Source organism: Euphorbia lathyris, chromosome 1 (assembly GCF_963576675.1).
Source record: "Euphorbia lathyris chromosome 1, ddEupLath1.1, whole genome shotgun sequence".
Classification (NCBI taxonomy): Eukaryota; Viridiplantae; Streptophyta; class Magnoliopsida; order Malpighiales; family Euphorbiaceae; genus Euphorbia; species Euphorbia lathyris.
Genome location: NC_088910.1, coordinates 106,317,893 through 106,343,400, shown reverse-complemented (window position 1 = coordinate 106,343,400; position 25,508 = coordinate 106,317,893). Strand labels below are relative to the sequence as shown.

General features: G+C 35.0%; 1 protein-coding gene across 1 annotated transcript; it reads right to left on the bottom strand.

Moving 5' to 3' along the window:
- Window positions 1–18,721: 18,721 nt before the first annotated feature.
- LOC136210515 (beta-amyrin 28-monooxygenase-like) lies at window positions 18,722–21,404 on the bottom strand. Its single transcript, XM_066001799.1, has 3 exons — window positions 20,388–21,404; window positions 19,288–19,472; window positions 18,722–19,209 (listed from the first exon to the last, which is right to left on the bottom strand). The coding sequence occupies exons 1-3, from the start codon at window positions 21,313–21,315 to the stop codon at window positions 18,898–18,900; spliced, it is 1,425 nt and encodes a 474-aa protein (XP_065857871.1). The 5' UTR covers window positions 21,316–21,404; the 3' UTR covers window positions 18,722–18,897.
- Window positions 21,405–25,508: the final 4,104 nt, after the last annotated feature.

Sequence of the window (25,508 nt, the reverse complement as noted above, 5' to 3'; positions counted from 1 at the left end):
TTGTTTATTCTTGTTTTTTTATTTAAGAATAATTACTTTGCCACCACCATTAGATTTGACTTAATTACACATGCTCTCCTCATTTTTCTTCCTCTCTCCTTTTCTCAAATTTTAAGTTTTTGTGCCAATAAATTAATTATACTCTAATTTTATAAAATAATTATTTTTCTTAATTTTGCCAAGCATATATGAATTTTTTATAAGAAATAAAATTGTCAAAATTTTGCCTTTCTTTAATACCTTTTCTTGATGAGATGAACCTCTCCACTCAAAATAAATTATAATGACAAAAAAAAAATATTTGAGGTTTTTTTTTGTAATTGTGATTTTAATGAATTGATTCTGTGATATTTTCTTTTAACACATTACATATTTGATTTTTTTTTTTTTTGTCATATTAAACCAAACAAACTTTTAATATAATAAAAGGAAATAAATGATGCAGCGCGGAATCCACTGAGAGTTTTAAACCGTAAACTCACAAAGGCTAACAACTTATCTAGCTAAACTAGAAGGAGTGGATCCTAATTCATGGACTAAATCCATAGGAATAGTGAAATCCTCATTGTTGAAGGTATAAAACCTTAACAAACTTCACAAGGAAGAAGATGATAAATTGTATTTCATAAAAGTTGTCTATTACAAAGAGAAAGATATGAATTTATAGCATCTCAAAAACCTAATTGCCAAATTACAAAAAGGGTAAACTATCTACTAATTACAATACAAATATAAAGGGTAAAGTAGGGTTAATGGTAAAGGGGTGGCATGCTTGTAAATAAGGAGTGGTAGAGTTGTAAATAGGGAGTGGTCCCAAGTATGGAGAACTTGGGGAGGAAGTATTCTTCAGCTGAAACACGCCCCGCGTGTCACGTACTACGCCCCGCGTGAAAGCGTCTCTGAGTTTGAATGCTCCGAAAGTGGTCTTGCACGCCCCGCGCCTGGGGAGACACGTCCCGCGTATGAGGAGGCACGCCCCGCGTATTAGGAGGCACGCCCCGCGTACATGAGCTCCTGGAACTGGTTCTCTTTGAAGGTTCGATCCACGCCCCGCGTGCTGGACAACACGCCCCGCGTGTCCTCTCTCACGCCCCGCGTCCAGGGACAAGATGCCCTCATCATTCTCCTCTTCTTCAGGACCCCAACTCAACTATAGAACAAGACTTGTGCTCGGTAGGGGTTAGCCACTCCATATATTGTCGGCTTCTTCCTCTCGTTATGCACTCTTCCCACACCTCAACTCGGGTCTTGCCCTCGGTGCTCATCCCCCATAAGACTCGCCTCAATATCCGACCGACATCGAACGGAATATCTCGACGAAGTTGATCAAACCAATCCGTCCCAATGTCTTGGAAGCTCCTCCACACTCCCACGACATGTCTAACCGACCAACCCCGGATCTCCTCTTTCTCCACTTCACGAACATGGACATTAATCACAACTTCAATCCGCTCATAGCCGACATCAAAGGGGATGTCCCGACGACACTTGTCATCCCACTTCGTAGTGATCCCAAGAGCACTTGTATTGATCCCTCCTTTGTCTTGGGTTAACAATCTCGCGGCTTCTCGAGTCGCCTCTCCACTAACTTGGCTACTATCCCGCCACGCTTGAATTCCTTCCATTCTCTCAACATCATCCGGACGGCCATTCCCGTTCACCAAATACTCTTTGAAGCTCACTCTCTTCACCATAAAATCACTCCTCGTTGACTCCTCATAGGGTTGATGTCCCCTCAACAAACATAGTATATATCCCAACACATGCATCTCAATCAAGGACAAAATAACAGGTTCCGAATTTACTAAGTGGGAGGCTCGGCTCATTCCTAATGTGCATGTGCTAAGAATCTCATTCCTTCCTAGAGGCGTCACAATGTACTCTTGATCCATTTCCTTGAAGCTCAAGCGATCACGAGGAAGACATAACATACGACCTCCGGGATCCCATGCAATGTCACGTGGTATCTTCCCTAAAGGTAGATTGTCTCGGGGTTGTCCGTTGAAAGACACATACCCCACATCTTCGGACGTTGGTCCCACATCTCCACTTTCCTCCATCCCCTTCCGGAACTCTCGCTCATAATAGTCAAGTTCATCATCATTAAGTAGCTCAATTTCGAAGTTTCCTTCTCCATCAATCTCCTCTCCTAGATCATCTTCTTCTTGACCATACACAATTTCACTTCCCTCTTCGTCCCCAATCCGTCTCTTCCCACGACCTATCGTTCCCACGTGCTTCTCTCTATAGCTCAAGCCGACTACTTCACGTGCTAAGCCGCTTGGCTCACAAGACATGCAACCACCCAACATGGTTGAACCACCAACATCTCTCCCATCACCATAACCATCAACCTTCACACATAGTGTGATTTCCTCACCTCCACCAAGCATACCATTGAAGTTATGTTCAAGGGGCGTTTCATCAAACACCAAAGGAGCATCCCTTGCAACATGGGTTTTCCCAAGAACCTCACCTACAAACAACCTCTCCTCATCCACAAACGACTCTAAATCCTCCTCCACAAGTTCATTATCAATAATTTCACAAGAAGAATTTAAATCCATTTCATCCCCACAAACAACATCACCAACATCTTCCATAGCAATAGGAATATCCAAAACTTCAATATTAGAGATTGGAAGCTTAGGAGTTACCTTTACCACATGTGATGGAGAAAAGATTAGTGATGGATTTTTAGGAGGGACCTCCATGGTAGGTTGAGAAGGTTTTCGGTGTTCTTGCTTGAGACTCTCGACGGATGTCGTCATCTCTCTCATTAGCCCCTTCATCACCCGAAAATCCTCATTATCACTTGCTTGATGCCTTCTCACCATGGCTATGAGATTTTCCAACCCCTGGTTGACGGTGGTTACATATTTTTGGGATAACTTTGGTTGAACCATAGTCGAAAGAAGTCTCCGTTCAAGAAAAACGATCGGCTCTGATACCAAATGATGCAGCGCGGAATCCACTGAGAGTTTTAAACCGTAAACTCACAAAAGCTAACAACTTATCTAGCTAAACTAGAAGGAGTGGATCCTAATTCATGGACTAAATCCATATGAATAGTGAAATCCCCATTGTTGAAGGTATAAAACCTTAACAAACTTTACAAGGAAGAAGATGATAAATTGTATTTCATAAAAGTTGTCTATTACAAAGAGAAAGAGATGAATTTATAGCATCTCAAAAACCTAATTGCCAAATTACAAAAAGGGTAAACTATCTACTAATTACAATACAAATATAAAGGGTAAAGTAGGGCTAATGGTAAAGGGGTGGCATGCTTGTAAATAAGGAGTGGTAGAGTTGTAAATAGGGAGTGGTCCCAAGTATGGAGAACTTGGGGAGGAAGTATTCTTCAGCTGAAACACGCCCCGCGTGTCACGTACTACGCCCCGCGTGAAAGCGTCTCTGAGTTTGAATGCTCCGAAAGTGGTCTTGCACGCCCCGCGCCTGGGGAGACACGCCCCGCGTATTAGGAGGCACGCCCCGCGTACATGAGCTCCTGGAACTGGTTCTCTTTGAAGGTTCGATCCACGCCCCGCGTGCTGGACAACACGCCCCGCGTGTCCTCTCTCACGCCCCGCGTCCAGGGACAAGATGCCCTCATCAATAAATGATTAAAAATATGATGGATTGAAATATAAGATAAATCTTTTAAAATTAAAAATAATCAAAGTTTTCAAATTACCTTTTGTTATTGTATATAATTGTTATTATAATATATAATATTTTCAAGTTTTTTTTAGGAAATGTTTTCAAGTTATAATATATGATATGGTCTCATGTATTACGTCTTGTTACCTTTTAGTATCTAGCGGTTATTTTGTTCTTTTATCTATTTTGTTTTCACTTTGTTCATTTTAAATAAAATTAATTTATACTATTACTTTATTTTATGAATCAAGTTTAAGTAAGATTTGTTTTATTAAATACAAAGAAACTAACTGATTTGGTTAACAAAAAATTCAACTACCAAAAAAAAAGTCCAACTGGATTTAACTCAATTAATGCATTAACATAAAAGTCATAATTATAAGTACATATATACACTTTAGTAAAAGCTTCATTAAAGTAGTTGGATCAAAGCTCATAATGTTCAAGTTATTATTGATATGGAGAGAACATGAGCCATAAAAATATTCTACTCATAATAATTATAAGTATATATATAAATTGGGTAACGTTCAGAATCGGGCCGATTTGATAAATTATCAAAAATTCTAATCCAAATTTATAATTCTACAAATTAATTGATTAATAGTTAATTAAGTGATTTCTAATTAGGGTTTGTCTTAGGCAAAGGTTATGAATGCGGCCGCCCAAAACCAAAAGGACACAAAATTTGTTCATAATTATATATACATATATATATATATATTAAATTTAGTTATAATACTCAAAGGAAACCAAATAATATGATATTTTAGGTTTAAAATGGGCACAAATTTTTAAGTACATTGTTTTAATTAAATGTCATTTATCTCTTATTTCACTAAGAGTCCATAATTTAGGATCGACCGTATTTCTGATTAATTGTGTTAATTAATCAGTAATTATTTAATTAATTATGTAAATTGGTACATATAGAATTAGTGTAAAAATTTGGCAGGAAATTTGGACGTGGGTGCGGCTGAGAGCACTTTTGGATCATGGAGCACTCTTTTGGACGTGGGAAATGGAGTTACAGATAGTTATGGACTTACTTCTATAGTATAAATAGAAGACTCAGCATCAGAAAATAGACCTACACACAACTACACCTAAAAATAAGACTCAATGTTCATTTAGTAAGTTTTTTCGTATTTTTCCGAAAATTTCCCTTTGTTCTTATGTTAAATTCTTGTAAGTTTTATTCAGTTCCAGTACAATTCTTTATTTCATTTTCAATTACCAACTTATTTCTAATTAATTTCATTTCATTTTTGTGCATTGTTATTTCAATTAATCTTTTCTTTTTAATTAATTGTGAATTGAGGCTTTTAAGTTTTTCGGTTTTAACACAATTGTCTAGTCCGATAAGTTAGATTTGCTTAAAAAAAAGTTAGATTTGACAAATTTTGAGATTTTCTCACAAAATCTCTGGCACGGTCGTTTACAGGAAACAAAAGGCGAAACAGAAATATATTCTGATCAAAAATTATTTGCACATAACTCATATGGATGCTTAGCAGGGCCTAGGCCCGGGGTGCACCGGCCTAGGGCCCAAGGCCGAAGGGGGCCCAAAAAAAAGCTTTGTAATTAAATTGCTTATGTTTCAACTATTATAAATATATTCAAACTAGCATATTGGTAATGCATTGTGTCACGTCCGTGACTAAATTTCTAGAATTTATATTTTGATATTAGTATATATGATAATTATTAGGTGTGTGATTTCACGTCCGATGCCGATTGAGGTCGTTTAGGGTTGGGTGTGACACATTGTCTTCCAACTAAAGAGGGTATGGGTTTGATTCCCACATTTGTAATTTTTTTTTAGAATAACTATTTTTTAATTTGATTAAATTAAAAAAAAATTATTTTATTACCTTAAATTGATTAAATTTAAAAATTAAAAATTAATTTATATACTTTTTTATTTTATTAAAGATTGGTTAGCGGGGAAGGGTAAGCGGCGAACATCCCAGCTATGCTGGCACCCTCACCACAGACCCAAAAAAATCCCGAACAATTTATGCAATGATATGAATAAAAATCAATTAGTAAATTTTATATTAAAGGGGCCCTTACTGTTTGTTTTGCCTAGAGCCCCTAAATTGTCAAGACCAGCACTGATGCTTAGGTTTGCCATAATTAAAGGCTATAAATAAATAATCACATACTTATATAACTCTAACTCTAACCCTAATGACATATTTGGTTCATGAAATATGGAAGAATAGAATAGTTATTCTCAGATAATCCATATTCCACAATTTGGTTCTGTTTTTTTTTTTTTATGGAATTTGTATTCCACAATTGGTAGAATATGGATTCCTTAAAATTTAAGTTAGGAATAGTTATTCTATAACTAATATTTTATTTGATTCCAAAATTACCCTTTTCATATATATTGATCATTTATTTCACATTTTACGTGAAAAGCGATAAAAATGTGAAAAACGAAAAAAAAAACATGAAAAACGCGAAAAATATAAGAAAATGGTATAAATAGAAAAACGTGAAAAAGGTAAAATGTGAAAAACGTAAAAAAAATTGAAAATGATAAAAACGTGAAAACAGTAAAAATGCAAAAAAAAAATACAAAATTATGAAAAATGGTAAAAACGGAAAAAGATGAAAAAATAGTAAGAATTTGAAAAAAATGTGAAAAACATTAAAAATACGAAAAATTGAAAAAACATGAAAAATGGTAAAAATGCAAACAATTGAAAAAACATGAAAAACTGGTGGTAATTGTTAAAATTCACATTTCACATTTTGCTTGTTTTCTGTTTTTATCTTATAATATATATTAAATAGTTGAATAGTTGATGATAATAATTAAAAAATTTAAAATAAACGAGAAATTACACTTGAGAGTAATATTGTCATTTGAGCTACAAACTTAACTATTCATGTTTATCACATTTCATCAACCAAACATAGTAATAAATATTCTTAAGGAATCTCTATTCTATTCCCTTTTGTTCTATTCATATGGAATAACTATTTTATTCCATTTTATTCTATTCCACGAACCAAACGACACCTAAAAGCATCTCCAATAGACTCTTAGTACACTCTCTAAAAATAATATAAATAATTAACTCTTAATGATTTAAGAGTAACTAAAATATATCATATTCAATGATACTCCTTATATTTACCTCTTATTTATTATTTTATTATTAAGATTATTATTTGTTGTTATATTTACCGATAGTGTAAGGAGGAAGACTAATCAATAATAAATTATTAATAAAAAATAAATTAAGAAGACATTAAGAGGTGGAGAGAGACTCTTTATTAATAGAGATGATAGAGAGGCTCTTAGTGATTTGAAGAGCCACTAAGAGACTGTTTGAGCTTATTTTTAATTCTCCGTCCTCAAATTTTAACTTAAGAGCTAAATTAAGAGGATGTTGGAGATGCTCTAAAAGTATTATCTCGAAGAGACTCCTTTGTTAGGCTCTTAAGTTAAACTTTGAGGAGTTTGTAGCAAAATCCAACTTTAAGAGTCTAATTTTCCTCTTCATTATTAGGGAGTCTCTCTCCCCTTCTTATTTTATTTTTTAGTAATAATTTATTATTGAGGAGACCATCTCCTTTCCCCATTAATAAACATAGCAATAGATAATAATTTTAGTAATAAAAGAATAAATAAGAAGTGAGTATGAGAAGTATTATTAGGAATGACATGTATTTTAATAACTTGAGTGACAAAGAGGAAATTGTTTATATTCTCCACATGTGTTACCATCCTTATCTCTCTCATGTGCACTTGGTTCGTGGAATAATCACTTCTCCTCTTGGACAACTTTGGCATATAAGTGTTGGGCTTTTCTGACCCATGAGGAGCCCAATTGGACTTAGGCCCATGCTTTTACTCTAGGAGTATATAAGGGTAAGTTTAAGAGAGTTTTTGTAACTCTAATTTGTGGTCACCACAAAGAAAGGAGAAAGAGAAAATATGTTCTTCTTCCATTCCGCCCAGCCACACAAAATTCCACATAGCCGGAGATTGAACCGTTGGATCGTCGTGAATTTTGGACAGGAGCTTCCTAACACTTGTTTATTTGTTTTCACTGGAGGGATCGTCGTTCGGAGACTTGGAAGATCAGTTCGTACCAGGGAAGATTGTAGACAGATTTGTGACTTATTTGAGGTTCTTCTTTTCTTTTGTGTTGTGATTGATTCCATACTTCTTGAGGGAAAATTCCAAGATTGTATGTTGATTGTGTATGTCTCTAGTGTTATCTAGGGATGAACTTGTGTATTATCCATTATTATTTGATATAGTGGAAGGTTTAAGCGGACTACGATCCCCGAGGTTTTTACTCCTTTCATTGGGGGGGTTTCCACGTAAAAATTGTGCTTGTTCATTATGTTTGTGTGGCTGCCATTTTACTACTATTATTGCTTCGTTGTGTTTGATTGTTGCTCTACTAATTAGTTTCCTCATAGATTCATTCAAGTCGAGAAAGGATTAATAGCGAAGGTTAATTCCGCATTATTGTTGTTACCGTTATTAGTCCATTTTTCTCATCAATGAGTTGTGTGATCGATAATACGAGATCACATTTCGATTTATTTCACGACAACAACCCATCGGTAATCTGTGTTATAAGAGGTAACTAAAAAACCATATTTATATTTGGATGTATTTGTGAATAATCCCTTTATTGGTGTAAAAACTGCAAGTTGATTGGTGAGTAGAAGGTCCAAATTGTTATATGTTCATTACCTATGATTTTAGGGCAGTAAGAATGGAGAAAATTAGAGATTATACTAATGAATGGTTTTATTATTGATATGATTTTATTGTTGCTAACTTGCTAATTATGAATGTATAATTGCAAAATATGAATAAAAAAAGGGATAAGTACAAAAAAAATGCATGTGGTTTACCTATTTTGCAAACGCTAACCTGTGGTTTTCTTTTTTACAAACAGATGTATGTGTTAAACGCCGTTAGCAACCAGAGGTCAAATTGACTAACGGTGTTAAAATTCAAAGAGAAAAGAGTTAATTTGGTCATTATATTTATTTATTTTATAAATTAACCCCCCTAATTATCTAATTATCACAAATAAACCTCAAAAAAAAAAAATAAAAAAAAATTACCATCTTCTCCATCTCTTTTTAATTTTTTATTTTCCTTCTTCTCTCTCTCTCTCTTCTTCTTCTTCTTCTTCTTCTTCTTCTTCTTCTTCTTCTTCTTCTTCTTCTTCCTTGTCATCAGATTTATTTAAAACCGACCCAATACTTTTGTAAATAAAACCTAATGTCTGCTTTCTATTTTCATTCGAACTCTTACTCTTGGCCTGTGCACATCCGAAATTCAACCTAGGAATTGCATATTTCTCTCTCCATCTAACCGGTGTCGTTTTGCTTCTCTTCCTCTGCTCCACATCCAACCTGGTATGGATCTTTCTCTTTCAATTCACGTATTCACTGCTGCTTTACAGTCAATTATCAATTCTTCAACTGTAGTCAATGTTTCAAAATTTTAGGGTTTTTCACAATTTCTGGTTTTGCTCATCGGTAACTTCATTCTGTATTCTTTGGATTTCTAATTCTATGTTATGTCAGTTCAATTTTGTTTTTTTTTCTTTGAATCAGCTCTTCTTGCAGCTTGTAGTCGTTACCTTTTTTTTTTCTTTTTTCACAATCGATTAAAACGGTTATTAGTGTATGTTTGATTTTAGTGGGTATGGCTACTGATGTTTTATCACTGGATTTGTGATGTTAGGTGCACCTTATGGTTTCAGCCTTTTTTTATTAAGGAAGAAGAAAGGAGGGGGAGGGGGAGGAGGAGAGAGAGAAAGAATAAGGAAAATAAAAAATTAAAAAGAGATGAAGAATATGGTATTTTTTATTTATATTTTTGATTTTGGGGTTTATTTGTGATAATTAGGTAATTAGGGGGGTTAATTTATAAAATAAATAAATATAAGGACCAAATTAACTCTTTTCTCTTTGAATTTTAACACCGTTAGTCAATTTGGCCTCTGTTTGCTAACGACGTTTAACACATACCTCTGTTTGTAAAAAAAAACCACAGGTTCGCGTTTGCAAAATAGGTAAACCACATGCATTTTTTTTATACTTATCCCTAAAAAAAATACCATAAACTTTGAAGCAGAATCTGAAATGGATGTATTGATAATTTCTTATTAATTCAAGGTTCTAAAGAGTTAATTTTCACTGCTTAAGGTAAATTATATGCTAGATACCTGGCCACATTTTGGGGTTGCTACCTTAGTAGTATTTCTAAACGGTTAAACATTCCATATTGTTACTCATTCTTAATACCAAACATAGGGGTGAAGTACCAAAAAAGAGTTATAGTAAATAAGTACAAGTAAAAAATCAATTACGTAAAAGAAAAAATATTTATAAATGACAGCTTTTTATTACAGTTAACAAGGGATCTAATAAAAATATCAAATTTCAAATAAAAAAACATTTGCTTATACAAAACATTATCTACAACCATTTCTAGATGCATAATCACTAAAACTAATGTCTAGATCAAAATTCTCTAATATATTTCTCTCAATACATAAAATTGTTAAATCATTTAATATTTCTTGTGACGTTGATGATCTCAAATAGTTTTTCAATAATTTGAACTCCGAAAAAATTCTTTGAGCAGATACAACAGTCACTAACATAGGTAAGAGGATCTGAAACGTAATTGAAATATTTGAATAATAATCTACTGATTTGACAAACTCAAGAATTTCAAATGCTGACATCAACAATTTTGGTCAAAGCATTTGCAACACTTACATTTCTGAAAAAAAACCATCCGCATCAACATGCGAAAAAATATTATAAGAAAATATAGTCATAAATTTACATGTTGTAACTGTTTATGAATTATATTTAGGGAAAAGTATAAAAATAAACTTTGTGGTTTAGGTCATTTTCAAACATACACTATGTGCTTCAAAAGTTGGCAAACATGTATCTTGAGGTTTATTTCGTTAGCAAACACAATCAAAATTGACTAACGGTGTTAAAAAAAAGTCAAAGGGAAAAGAGTTGATTTTATCTTTATCTTTATTTATTTTATAAATTAACCCAATTATCTAATTATTACAAACAAAACCCAAAATTAAAAATAAAAATCAAATATACCATCTTCTCCATATATCTTTAATCTTTTCTTTTTCTTATTCTCTCTCATCACCACGGATGTCCTATATGAGTCGATATATCAGGATGTTCGCATTCTTTCCAAGAAGACTCCCTTAACTAAATTTCTGAATCTGCAAGTCTGTTCTCATTCTTTTTTTCTCAATGGTATTATCTATATAGAACTTCACAACAATTTTGAATGTGTTAGATGAATTGGAATTATCTTATTGGACCTAGATGTACACAACTTTTTTATTGTTCCTCTATCCGTTAAAATACAGGTTGGTTTAGGCCATAATTTTCAGTTGTATGCTACTGGATGGAAATGGAAGCTTACAACTTGTTTCGAGGGCGATGGTATCTCTTGCATACGGAACAAGACATCACTTGGATTATTCCCTCGCATAGATTTCCGGTTTTGTTGGAGAGCTGACTATGTTATTCCTGAACTAACTGGGAAAGTTCTTGGACCTTAAATACATTCAATTTTAAAGGAAGTAGGAGCTAAATTTGAATAATTGTCCTAGGAAGTAGTTGTTATTTGCCTGTCACTTAGATTTATACATGCTTTATCATTGGAAGTTTGGAATGCACAAGGCTTTGGATACCAAAGAGCCACTGTTCAACATACGCACATAAAGTTTGCAAACGTCTCTAGACAGAGTGGAGACCATTGTAACGTATACATAGTGATTCAAGCAATATCAAATGGTAGTTCCTATCTCTATTAATTATACAAACTGTTTGAACCCTTTATAGACCATAAATTGCATTCGTCTCTCGCACTGCCTTTATTCTTCTCATTCTTTTTGTGTATGTTCATTGACATTGATTATTCAAAATTGAATGGAGAATGCGAACATCCTGATGTATCGCTCATATACGACATCCATGGGGAGCGATGGTGGTGGTGAGAGAGAAATTAAAAAAGAATAGAGAAAAGAAGAAAAAGATAGGATTAGAGAGATACAGAGAAGATGGTATATTTGATTTTTATTTTTAATTTTGGGTTTTGTTTGTAATAAGTAGATAATAATAGGTTAATTTATAAAATAAATAAATATAAAGACAAAATCAACTATTTTCTCTTTGACTTTTGACTTTTTTTTTAACATCGTTAGTCAATTTTGACTGTGTTTGCTAACAAAATCAATCTCAAAGTACTTGTTCGCCAACTTTTAAACCACATAGTGTATGTTTAAAAATGACCTAAACCATAAGATTTATTTTTGTATTTTTCCCTTATATTTATTGTGATGACATCTTTTGAGATTTTAATTTCAATATTTTGTTATAAAAAAATTATTTATGGGCCCCTTACTCCATTATGCCTAGATGTGTGCTGCGAATTATTTAGCCCTAAGATTATATCCGTAATTGTTGCATCTTCTCTGTATCGTTCCAATTTTATCGGATGTCCCCGGAGGGACTAATTGTTGCATCTTCTAAGATTTAATTTTTGTTTTATTATTTTTTTAAAAAAATATTATTATTGGGCCCTCCATCCCTTGGATCTAGACATGCGTCCCTCCTGCCCAGGCACATGAACCGCCTTACTTAATACACTCATGTCTAAACTAGAGTAGTTAGAGGTAATATCGTATTTCACTATTTTTTGCATTATAATCGATAGCTTATAATAGTATCTTTTATTATTTCAAATGTTGTAAATGGTGTTTACGCTTAATGTTAGGGGCGACAGTCGGCCTAGGACCTCCTATTTAGGGAGACTTATGATTCAATTATTTATTTATTTTTTTAATTACAATATAATAATATTAGAATCTTAATTGTTAAAAATTATTCTCATAAATAATTATTATTCTGTATTTGAATTTAATATATATAAAAAATGCAACCTGCTAAAATGAAATCGAAAGTCTGACAACAATAACATATATTGTCTTTTTTTATTTCAATCACCGTTACTTAACAATAGTAACGTAAAAGGGGCCTTTCAAAATTTATTTCACAGTTTATCTCTTAATAATAACAGAGATAGATTAGAATTTTAGCTATGTGGTTATTGAGAGAGAGCGAATTTGGTCTTTATGTAAAAAAAAAAAATATAATTTTAAGCCTAAAATTTACCATATAGTTAAATTTCAACCCTAGTTAATGGAAGATGAGTTTCTTCATTAATATAAGATGTGAAATTTCAAACCTTATTGAGTGGTTAGAACGCTGGAGACTGAGACTGGAGGGTAGTCAGAACATGAAATTGCACAAGGAAAAAAAACTCATCTTTCATTAATTGAACCTTGACACTAAACCGTCTAATAAACGTTAGGTTTAATATTGCAATGTTTTGTATGTGGGGCTAAATTTGTTATTCTTGTTAACTGTTTCATTATCTTCAAATTATCCTAAAAATTGATCCTTATTTGGTTTTTCTGTTAAACAAAATCAGAAGTGTGATATTTGGAATATTCAACTTAATAGATTCAGCGATAGCATATGCTATTTAAAGCATTACAAAAACAGAAAGAGAGAAAGATAAGTATTATGTACAACAAAACAGAAAAGAAACAAACTCCACTAGCCTTAAGAATAGGTCCAACCTAAAGACTAGGAGTTTTATTAACAATAAAACAAATAACAACTCCTAAATAATATGATTCCAAACTTTAACACCCTCCCTTAAACTAAGAACACTTCTTATTTTATTTCTGGCATTTCACATACTCCAAGTAAGCTTCTGAGCTTCTGGAATTGTTCTGATTTGAGAGGTTTTGTTAGAATATCTACGACTTGATCATGTGAGCCACAATGAATTAAACGAACTGCACCTTCATTACACAAGTCCCTTAAGAAATGAAATCAGACTGCAATGTGTTTACTCCTATTGTGCATTACCATATTTTTTGAGAGCTTTATTATTGAGCTTTTATCACAGAATATGGTTGTACACTGATCACCATTGCAGCCGAGTTTTTTGAGAATCATCTTCATCCACATCGCATGACAGGAACACGTTGTTGTTGCTACATATTCAGCCTCTGTTGTTGATAATGTCACAATTGGTTGCTTTTTAGACGACTAAGCTATTGCCCTTGAACTCATCATAAAAGCATATCCACTAGTACTCTTCCTATCCTCCAAACATCTTGCATAATTAATGTCAGTGGAAGCAGTTAACAAGCTACTTCCCTTTCTTTGATAAAAGCCATGAGATGAACCTCTATTGGTTGAGACATGTATTTACTAATTAAGCTCACTGCATGCATTAAATCAGGACAGGTTGATGTTAAATAAATCAAACTTCCAAGTAATTGCTTGTAGAGAGTGTTATCAACCATAACTCCATATTCATCCTTCGAGATTGTGCAACCTGGAACTATAAGATTTGAGACAACATTGCATTCCTCCATTCGAAATCGTTTGAGCACATTTCCTGCATACTTTCTTTGACTAATGAAGATGCCATCCTTCAGTTGTTGCACCTCAACACCCAGAAAATATCTCATCTTCCCTAAACCCGTCATGCCGAACTCTTTCATCATCGATTCCTTAAACTCTTTCATCGTTGCTTCATCATTCCCAGTATATATTAAATCATCAACATATAAAGTTACAATCAGAAGTTTACCTCGGGTGTCGATTTTTACAAACAAAGTTTGTTCACTGGAACATTTCTCAAATCCCTCCCTTAAGAAATATGCTTCAATACGACTAAACCAAGCTCGAGGGGCTTGTTTTAGTCCATAAAGGGCCTTCCTCAGCTTATACACTTTATCTAGTTCATCTTTCTTTTCAAATCCTCTATGCTGCTCCACATAAACATCCTCCATTAGTTCTCCATGAAGGAATGTTGATTTAACATCTAGTCGGTATACCTTCCATTCTTTCTGAGCTGCTAAAGCAAGAATGATTATGACAGTGTCCATACGAGCTACAGGTGCAAAAAGTTTAGTATAATCAATACCATATTATTGCACATATCCTTTTATGACTAGTCACGCTTTAAATTTATCCACTTCTCCATGCTCATTCAGTTACATCTTGTAGACCCATTTAACTCCAATCTGTTTTGCTCCTTTAGGTAGATTAGTGAGAACCCAAGTGCCATTCTTCTCTATGCTTTTAATTTCAATTTCCATAGCTTTTCTCCAATGTTCATTCTTCACATCCTCTTCAAAATGTACAGGATCTGCACCTGCACTCAAAACAAAGTTAGCTTCAATTTCTTCACTTTCAAAGAGTCCATCCCCACTTGTATAATCATTCATCCAAGTGGGTGGTCTCTGGATTTTTGCTTTCGTATCAGAATTTGAAGAAGAACTAGAGCTGGAATTTGAAGTCAAAGAATTCGGATTTGCTGTAATTTCATCATCAACTGCAATTTCATCATGTTCGGTTACAACAACATCTTCTTCTTCTAAGACATCATTATTTGTACGATTTCCAGCCATTTCATCTTCATTTTTAGCAGCTTCTTCTTCTCCCCACTCGAGTTCAATAAGTATTTGCTGCTCATAACTTTTGTCCCAATCCCACATTTTCTTTTCTTCAAACACTACATCCTTGTTGATTATCACCTTCTTTGCCATAGGATCATATATCATGTATCCTCTAGATTCATCACTGACCCCTAAAAATACACCACTTATGCTTTTGTTGTCTAGCTTGGTTCTCTTGGCATCGGGGACATGTACATGACATACACATCCAAATATTTTGAGATGTTCAATTGATGGCTTCACTCCGCTCCATACTTCTTTTGGTGTTGCATCCTCGACAGCTATGGTGGGACAAATGATTGAGCACATAGATTGCCCACTTCACTGCTTTAGGCCAAAAGGATTTATGAATTCCTTTTTCTGACATCATGCTCCCCACGCAATTCATTACTGTTCGATTCTGTCGTTCTGCAACTCCGTTTTGCTACGATGTATATGCCATTGTTAATTGCCTTCTGATTCCATTTTCTTTGCAAAAATGGTTGAACTCAAGAGAGGTGAACTCCCCTCCTCGATCTATTCGTAGACATTTGATCATAAGATCTGTTTCTTTCTCAACAAGGGTTTTGAACAATTTAAACACAACAAAAGTTTCTGATTTTGCACGAAGAAAATATGACCAGGCTTTTCGGCTATAATCATCAATCAAGCATAACACATATTTCATTTCACTGTTAGAAATAGGTGAAATTGGACCACAAAAATCAACATGAATAAGTTCTAACCTGTAAGTTGCCCTCCATGTGCTTCTTTTTGGAATGGGCTTTTTGTGCTGTTTTCCTTTCAAACAATCAACACATGCTTCATTCGAGAGTGTTAGATCAGGAGCACCATGGACCATCTTCTTTTGCATCATAGTTTTGAGACTTGTGTTGTTGATGTGTCCCAATCTGCAGTGCCATAAGTGTGTGAGATCCTCAACGTTTGTGTTGAAACAAACCTCTTGTTTTAGATGAGAAGACATGTGTAACGTTTTAACCACCAAGATAAACATTTGATTCACCATCATTTTAGTTTGAATGGTCAAACCTCTCTAACGATGGAAGATTTTGCACATTCCAGTTTCTATGAGAATCGAATGACCTCTCTCCTGAAGGTGTCCTATGCTCAGAAGATTGTTTTTGAGCTCAGGAACAAAAAAGACACCACCAACAACAAAGTTGACATTATTTACCTCCATTCGGATACTTCCCTTACCAGAAACTTGCAGGTATTATTCCCTAGCTTCATAGTTTGTTGCTGAATTTCTTGAAATTAAGAGAATAAAGCTTTGTCGCCACACATGTGATTACTGCATGCAGAATCTAGAAACCAAATGTCTTCCCTTTATGCTCCAACTCCATCAACATAAGCCATCAACAACATCTCCTCATTTTCATCTACTTTTGCATAGTTGGAATGTTTCCCCAAAGTGGGACATTCATATTGAAAGTGACCAAAATTGTGACATTGATAACATTCAACAGAATCTTTGTTGAACCCATATCTTCCCCTTCCTCTACCTCCTCTAATTTCTCCTCTTCCTCTGCCCCTTCGTCTTTCTGCTCTCTTTTCATGAGTCACTTTTAGCAATACTTGTTCTTCCCCATCAACATTTTTCATTCTCTGCTCATGAATAAGCAGACTACTTTAAAGTTCATCGACTGTTAGAGTGTCAACATTATTTGACTCTTCAATAGAGCAAACAACGTAATTAAATTTCAGCACCAAGGATTTGAGAATCTTCCCCGTTATTTCCCTCTCCTGCACGATCTCTCCACACGCTTTCATGAAGTTGGCAATGGACGCCCAAAATATGTATTAACTGTCTCTCCTTCCTTCATTCTGAGAACTTCAAATTATGTCTTCAACGTCTACAACTGAGCTCTCTTCACCCTTGTGGAACCCTTGAATTTCTGCCTCATGGAGTCCCATATCTGCTTTAAGGTATCATCGTTGAGGATAGTCTCCATAATTTCTCTATCGATAGCTTGATAGAGATAATTTTTAATCTTTATGTATTTCAACTGCTGCTCCTCTATTGCCTTCATATGTGCTTCATTCGCCTGAGTTCCCGCAGGAACCGAATCAATCCCCTCTTTGATTAGGCTCCAATATTCCTTTGAACGAAGGAAATTTTCCATCAATTTTTCCCAGTGTTCGTAGTACCCATCGAATTTGGGAATCGCAGGTTGCACAAATTTTCCATTTGTGCTGCTACTCTCAGCCATCTCTCTTTTTCTTTTCTTACGAACGCTGTGAACGCTTTCTCTCTCACTTTGTGTTTCACTCAAACTGAAACTCTCTGTGTTTCACTCAAACTGAAACTCTCTGTGTTTCACTCAAACTGAAACTCACTATCAGGGCCTAGATGCAGGCTCTGATACCAAATGTTAAACAAAACCAGAAGTGTGATATTTGGAATATTCAACTTAATAAATTCAGCAATAGCAGATGCTCTTTAAAGCATTACAAAAACAGAAAAAGATAAAGATAAGTATCACGTACATCAAAAAAAGAAAATGAAACAAACTCCATTAGCCTTAAGAATAGGTCCAACATAAAGACTAGGAGTTTTATTAACAATAAAACAAATAACAACTCCTAAATAATAGGATTCGAAACTTTAACATTGGTACAATTAAGAATTAATTACATAAAATTTTGATTTGTAAAAAAATTGAAATACGAGAGCTACTTGGGACCTTTTACATATTGGAGTTGCCCCTCCTTAATGTCTACTATTATACATAGGTGTTATAAAAGCCAATTGTGAGATTTGCTGCAATTTCAGTATATGTGTTAGGTTTTAAGCTCATGTTGCAGGTGAATGAAATAAGCTCCATTATTTATAGATAGACCACTGCTGCATTTTTTTTTCTTTTAGATAGCAATTTTCCTTAAAGAATATTTATGATTCAGTGGGCAAAAATAAAGCCTAAAATATCAGTATCAGATTTGTTCCAATAAAAATACACAAAGCTTTGAATAGTTAGGCTATAGAAATTTTAGTGGATTGTGAGCTGAGTAATACAAGTTGTTGCAATTAGTCGTTGGTTCTCTTAAAGGTTTTATTGAATTATTAAGATATTAACACACAATTAATAAAGTCCAAGATCATAAAACACGAAATAAACATTATAATTACATCAATCGAATGATGAACTATGAAGATTAGTTTCAAAGTATAAATACCTCTCATAAGATTGTTAAGTAGAAACTCTCATTTGCAATCACACAAAAAAAATCTGAGAAATAAGAGAAGGTCTTTCTGTTTTTTAGTTTTACAGTAACTAATCTTGAAAAAAGAACGTTTCTTTTTCTTTATAAAGAGAATGAAAACTCATGATGAAAAGTCAAGTCTTTTCATTCAATCGGGTCGGATCCCATCAAGGGTGACCCACCCGAAATATCCAACATGATTAAAAATTGATTCTGGTAGTAGGTCATGAATCTTTAACTATTTTATGTTATTGAGAGAGAGATTTGATTGGATATGTTAAATAAAGTAATTTTCATATAGAAAAAAAAGTCAAATTAAGAAAGACAAATTAACATAATCACACACTGAGTAGATATAGTAGATGAAAAGAAAGTGATGGGAGTGATTTACTAAAGGGAGAAATTTTACAGTAGACTGTAATCAATACTGGTCTCTTCATTAAAATGATGTCACATCAACCGTTGAAAGGCGAATAGGAAGACCTTTCTGAGGGGCAGGCATCATATCGCCAAAGATGAGTTCATCGGGGAATTCCAAATCCCATTGAAATCTGGTGGTGACATTGTGAATGAAAGTGAGAATAGCAAATCTAGCATACTCTTTTCCGGGGCACATTCTAGGTCCACCTCCGAAGGGTACGAATGTAAATGGTGGAATTGCGTTCTCATCTTCGTATCTTGATGGATCAAATTCCTCTGGCTCTTTGAAATACTTTGGATTCTTATTTGTTGTACTAACTGTCCAATACACCTGCATTATATATATTCAGATTAACATTTTGTTTTTATAGTAATTAAAACTAAAATTAAAAAAAAAAAGTGAAACTACCTTCCACCCTTTGGGAATGGTGTAACCAGCATAAGTGAAATCAGTAATAGCCTCTCTGAAGGTTCCTAGAAGAGGAGGTGTGAGTCTCATGACTTCATTTACAACATTCCAAGAATACTTCATTTTCTGTATATCTTCCCATTGCAATACATCTCCTTTTTTACCATTTCCAACCTCCCTTTGCTCTGCATATATTTCGATTCAAATATCACTTTCATATTTCAGCATTATAAATTAACAAACATTGTGATGCCTCAATTTCTGTTAGCAAGAGTTTTAATTGCATCATTTGACAAACGTATAAATTAAAAGTGTATTGCTGAGGCCTATGCTACATGGACTCGGCAAAAATGCCATCGTACCGGTGTCGACATGACACAGATCCGGGTACAAAATCCGTGTCGGATTCGTGAGTGAACTCTCGGATACGGCATGCTCTGAACAACCCTCCATCTCCGGTTGAGGAAGAAGGTCTGCGCACTGTATCTTCTTCATCTTATTCATTTGTGTCAATGAAGAAGAAGGTGCCCGGCCCTAATGGGTTGGGTACCTTATAAAAAAAATTGGACTCAAATCGTTTAATCTAGATCCAGTTTTTTTAATTAGTTCTGCATGTCAAAACGACGTCGTTGTGGAGTGCAAAACCAATGAAAAGAAAATCCCGCCTAATTAATTGGGAATAAAAAACAACCCTAATAATCCAAAATAGAATGAAAAGCTTTCGGCCTCTCTTCTCAACTCTTCATCTTGCATCCTATCTCTAATTAATTGCTTCTTCCTTTCTGTGATATAAAAGCTCCTCCATAAACAAACTGAAATATGCACTTATGCAACTCTTAGATAAACCTTCTTCCTATGTTAAATTTTGGGGTTTTTTTGGAATATATATATAAAATTATTCACGTACCCCTGTACCCATGTCTAAATTTAGGGCATAGTCTCCTTGTCCAAAAAAAATTAACTTGCCGTACCGGATACTCGGATACGCACCCGTGTCGTCCGAGTCCGTGTAACATAGGTTGAGGCTGTTTTGGTAATTTCCCCTACTAATAATAATAATAATAATATAATAAAAGGATAAAAGTGAATAGCATATTTACCGGCAAGAATCTTGTGGTAAATATCAGGTCTTTGACCAACATATCTCATGAAGAAAGTCATAGCTGTAGCAACAGTACTATACCCAGCAGTTAGCAACCCCATCATCTTCCCGGCAATCTCAGCCTCCGGCATAAACTTACCGGAAGGATCAGTCGCGACAATCATATGAGAAAGAATATCTTGCATCGGTCCAGAAGATGCCGCAATTGCTTCTTTCTTCTCTTTAACAACATCAATCAGCTCTTTCTGAATCGCAAGAGCTGCTTTCTTAGCCCTATAAAAAATAGTCCCCGGAATATTCACAGTTAACGAGTGCATCCCCACCGTCACATCATCAAAATTGCTCACCAATCTAGCCATCCGTTCAGGATCATCGGTGCCCAAAAAAAACCGGCAAGCCAACGATAGAGTGAGTGTCTTAGCCAGAGGATAAACCTTCAACGAATCTTTGCCTTCCCAGAAGTTAACCATGTGTTGTTGCGTCATCGTGTCCATTTTCCCCAAATATCTAACGAGTGCTTCTGGTTTTAAGAAGCCTGGGGATTTGAGGATTTTGGCCTCGGCGGCGGTCGGAGGTGGCGCGTTTGCTCTGTATAAACGGAAGAGTTTCTGCATTGAATGTGGACGGAATGCGGTGAAGAGTTTTTTTTCGTTGGAGAAGAGGAATTTGTGTCCGCTTGGGCCGCAGATCACCACTGTTTTTTCACCGAGGATTTTGGTTTTGAATATGTCAGGGGAGTACTTTTCCATTCTCTTGAAGACGAAATTTTCTGGGTTGCCAAACAGGAATTGGAGTGATTCTCCGATGATCGGCAATCCCATGCTGCCCGGTGGAAGTTTGTGATTACTCCGTGATGATCTGGATATCAGCATGAACATAATAATACCAAGAAAAAGGACAGCTAAAGAGATGATTATGATGAACATGGCTATGGCTATGGCTAGCTGTTTTGTTTAGGATTGGGTCCTGAACTCGTGCTTTCATTTGCTTATATAGAAACCTCCCAATTAATTAACGAGGGACATTAACTTTTGTTTTTATATAATTTCACACCGGATTCATATGGCATCTAAAATTTTGTTTTTACTATATGACCTGTGAACATCAACAAATTTTGTATTTTATTAATATAATAGTCTTTTAACTTCAAATTATCACTAGATAGAAGATAATGAAAATGATATTTTAAAAAAAATTAATTTTTGAATTTTTTTTTTAAAGTGGATGTCATGTAATTATTGTATAATTAAGAGATAAAAAGTGTCAACTGCATTATTGGTCACTGAATTTATATGATTGTCTCAAAATGATTACTCAATTTCAATTTGTCTCAATTAGGTTCCTCCGATGATTTCGGTAAATGAGCTCTTATATTAAGCATAAGGTCTTCATTGTCACTTGGAGGACCCTCAATTTACATTTGGACATGTGTATTGTGATTACATTTAATAACTAAAATAGTGGAGTCTCTTATAATATGTGTGAGTTCATATTACACATAACATAATATGTATAAAAGGTCATCTATTTGACATGGAGAACCAGATGCTTCTAATAATTTTCCAGTTAAAAGACATCAGAATTATGACATAGTTGACACGTCAGAATGAGTCAACTCAGATTTTTGACTGAAACGACATGTGGCAGCCATGTGCCAGTTATTTTTATAAAAAAAAAACTAAATTTTGTTTTTTTCTCATAAAAATAATCGAAATGTGGTAGTTAGGTGGCGCATATGTGGATATCATGTGTCCAGGGCCGGTCTTGATAATTTAGGGGTCCTAGGCAAAATAAGTAATAAGGGTCCCTTTAATAATAAAAAATTTATACATAACAAAATAGGTCTTTTAATTTTTTTTTTATCAATGGAGTTTCGGAAAGAAATAGGCCCTCATATATAATTTTATCACTATTTATATTTAAAAAAAATTCATATATGCATATAAAGGCAAAAAAATAAATAAATTGGGCCCCCTCCAGCCATGGGCCCTAGTCCGGCGCACCCCGGGCCGGCCCTGCATGTGTCGTTTCGATCCGAGATATGTGTTGACTCATGTTGGCGTGTCACCCATGTCATTATTCTGATGACTTTTAATTATTAAAATCACCGTAGTAACCTAATTGAGACAAAACGCAAAGTTAGGTGATTTTTATTGAGACAAATTGAAATTGAGTGACCATTTTAAAACAACCATATAAATTTATTGGCTAATAGTGCATTTAACCCGATATAAAGTAGTTGTTGAAAGAGAAAGTACTGAATAGTTATTTTGAAAATTAAAAACAATAGTATCATAAAAAATATAATTTTAAACAATTTTGATTTTTGTATTTTTTCAATTTTGAGATCATCAAGTGTCATTTTGACTGACTTGCTCAACCGTAAAAGAAGTGTGAACCAACTATAGTGTCTAGTTTGAAATTTAAAGACTGTAATGGAAATAAATGCAAAGTTTAAGGGTCATGAATGTAATTTATCCAAGTTCGGCAGAAGTTTAATTAGATTAATTTTGAATTAATATCTTTTGGTTATTGACTTAGTATTATTAGTTAGGGAGGTTGGTATGTTGCACTAAGTGTAGGACGGAGATCAGTTTAATAATTGATTCTGGAAATCATTCCCCACGATGCTTATAAATTATATTTATTTGACTCTTTTACTGATTAAAAAATGTTCACTTTCTTATTGCTTTATTTGTTGGTAGACTAATTCCGATGGGCTATTATATATATATATATATATAAAAAAAGTAATAAAATGGACGAAGCCACTAATTAAAGAACAAAATAATTTATTAATTTATAACTTGGTTTGAGTGTTTGGTTGGTCATTTTATTACGTGACATCAACTATGCATACCAACAACAAGATCAGATATGAGTTTTGCTGTCACTTTCTTAGACTGCCGAACAATAATATACTCCAATATTGCAACCTGTCAAGCCCTAACTCTTTGATATTATATGACGCTGATAAGTCCGTTAATATAATTTTATTTGCTGAGGTTATACTTAATTTGTTTGCTCTCGTTATTAGATACAATTGTGAAAACAAATAAAATAATGATTATTTTGTTAAAAATAAAGTAACCATAAAAAATACATACTTTACAATATTTATAATAGGTATTCTATATATGTGAATGAGAGATATGTCGTATTTCGTACTAATAATATACAAGTATCCAAATAACTAACATAAAAGTAACTCATAACATTCACATGTAACAATATTTTACGCCCTAGTGGACCCTGCCGCTACCCCTAGCCGACTAGGGTGTTAGTCCCACCGCCGCCTTCGTGGTCTCCGGTAGCCGCTCTAGTCTGGAAGCTCTGCCGATCAAACAGCTCCGATTATAACAGGTAAACAATTCTTCTTCTCCTGCCTCTGAAGCATAATCCGATGGATGCAAACATAGAGGAGCTGATAGGAAAGGTCACCTTAAATGATGGGGAAGGGGAAATCATCGATAATGTGGAACCAGAGACACAAACAGAGAAATGGTGCATCACAGGGCGCACCCTATCGTCAAAGCCTCTGAATGTCCGAATTTTGACATCAGCGTTGAGGGGACAATGGCATACCAGTAGATTCCTGATTGAGGAAGGTGAAGACGGACGCTTCGCCTGTGAGTTCAAATCTCGACGTGACAGAGATCGAATCTTGAGAGAGGGACCATGGTCTTTTGAACGCAACCTAATCCTATTGGCGGGAGTTCATGGTCATGAGAAGCCATCAGAAATACCCCTAACTCACTGCTCTATGTGGGTTAGGATTTATGACCTTCCCCTTAACCAAAGAAACCAATCTATGGTTCAGAATATCGGAAGCAGAGTGGGAACTATCATGCAAGTGAATGATGCTGAAGTTAAGAACATAGGTAAGTATGTTCGAGCCCGGATCAACATTGACATCAGTAAGCCGCTTCTAAGAAGGATTAGAATCAGAAATAGTAAAGGGGAAGCCATATGGGTTTTTTTCAAATACGAAAAGCTCCCAAACTACTGCTACTAGTGCGGAATCCTAGGACATACACATGACGACTGTGAGGAGATGCCTGAGGAACTTACAGAAGTGGAGGATTGGCCCCATGGCCCTTCCTTAAGGGCATCGCCGATGAAGATGCAGAGCTCGAACCCTGTGGGAGCTAGGGACAGTATCAGATAAACAAATTCTTGCGCGGAAGGAGGTAGTACTGCGGATCAAAGGGCTGATTCGAACTCCGTCGGAAATACTCAGACTCGCAAAAAATTGGTTCTTGAAACTGAAGGAACTACATCAGCTACAAGTGCCAGCAGTGTGGAGAGGAGGACTGCCACAGATGTGTCTAAGGAACAAGGCAAACTAAAGGACCCAATGTTCCTGGCTGAGAAACAGATAGCCAAGCCAAAACTACGAACAGTAAAAATTAACAGGGAAAGGCAGAAAGCTGCGGCTGACAAGGCTGAAGGAATCAGAACTGAACACCTCAAAAGGAGACTAGAGGAAGATGTGATGATGAAAGAAGCTACAGAACAGAAGAAGCAGTGTATTGACTTCACAACAAAGCCAAGGGTGGGGGACTCTGAGGAGACCCACCCCCAACAATGAAAATCTTAAGCTGGAACGTTCAGGGTCTGGGTAATCCCTGGACGTTCAGAGCCCTCAAAAAATTAATGAGGGAGCACAACCCAGACATCCTTTTCCTGATAGAGACTCGGATAAGGGAAAAAGGAAAGAGTTATCTGAGTCATTATTTTCTGGATTACAATATTTTTGTTATATCGGCTATATGGAAGAGCGGGGGGCTGATATTGGCTTGGAAAAAGGAGATTGAACTTGAAATCAGACGATTCTCTCAACATTGTGTCTATTTTTTTGTTCATCAGGATAACATGGTTCTGTGGAGAGGATTAGGGATTTATGGATGGCCTGAGAGGCAGAATAAACACCTAACATGGAACCTCTTACAACACCTGGGGAATCAGGATTCATTTCCGCTGATCAGTTTTGGAGACTTTAACGAGATTATGTGGACAGATGAGAAGCTTGGGGGGCGGATAAGAGATAATGAAGAGATGGAGGCTTTCCGAGTATGTGTAGCTAATTGTAATTTACATGATATGAGCTCTGCGGATT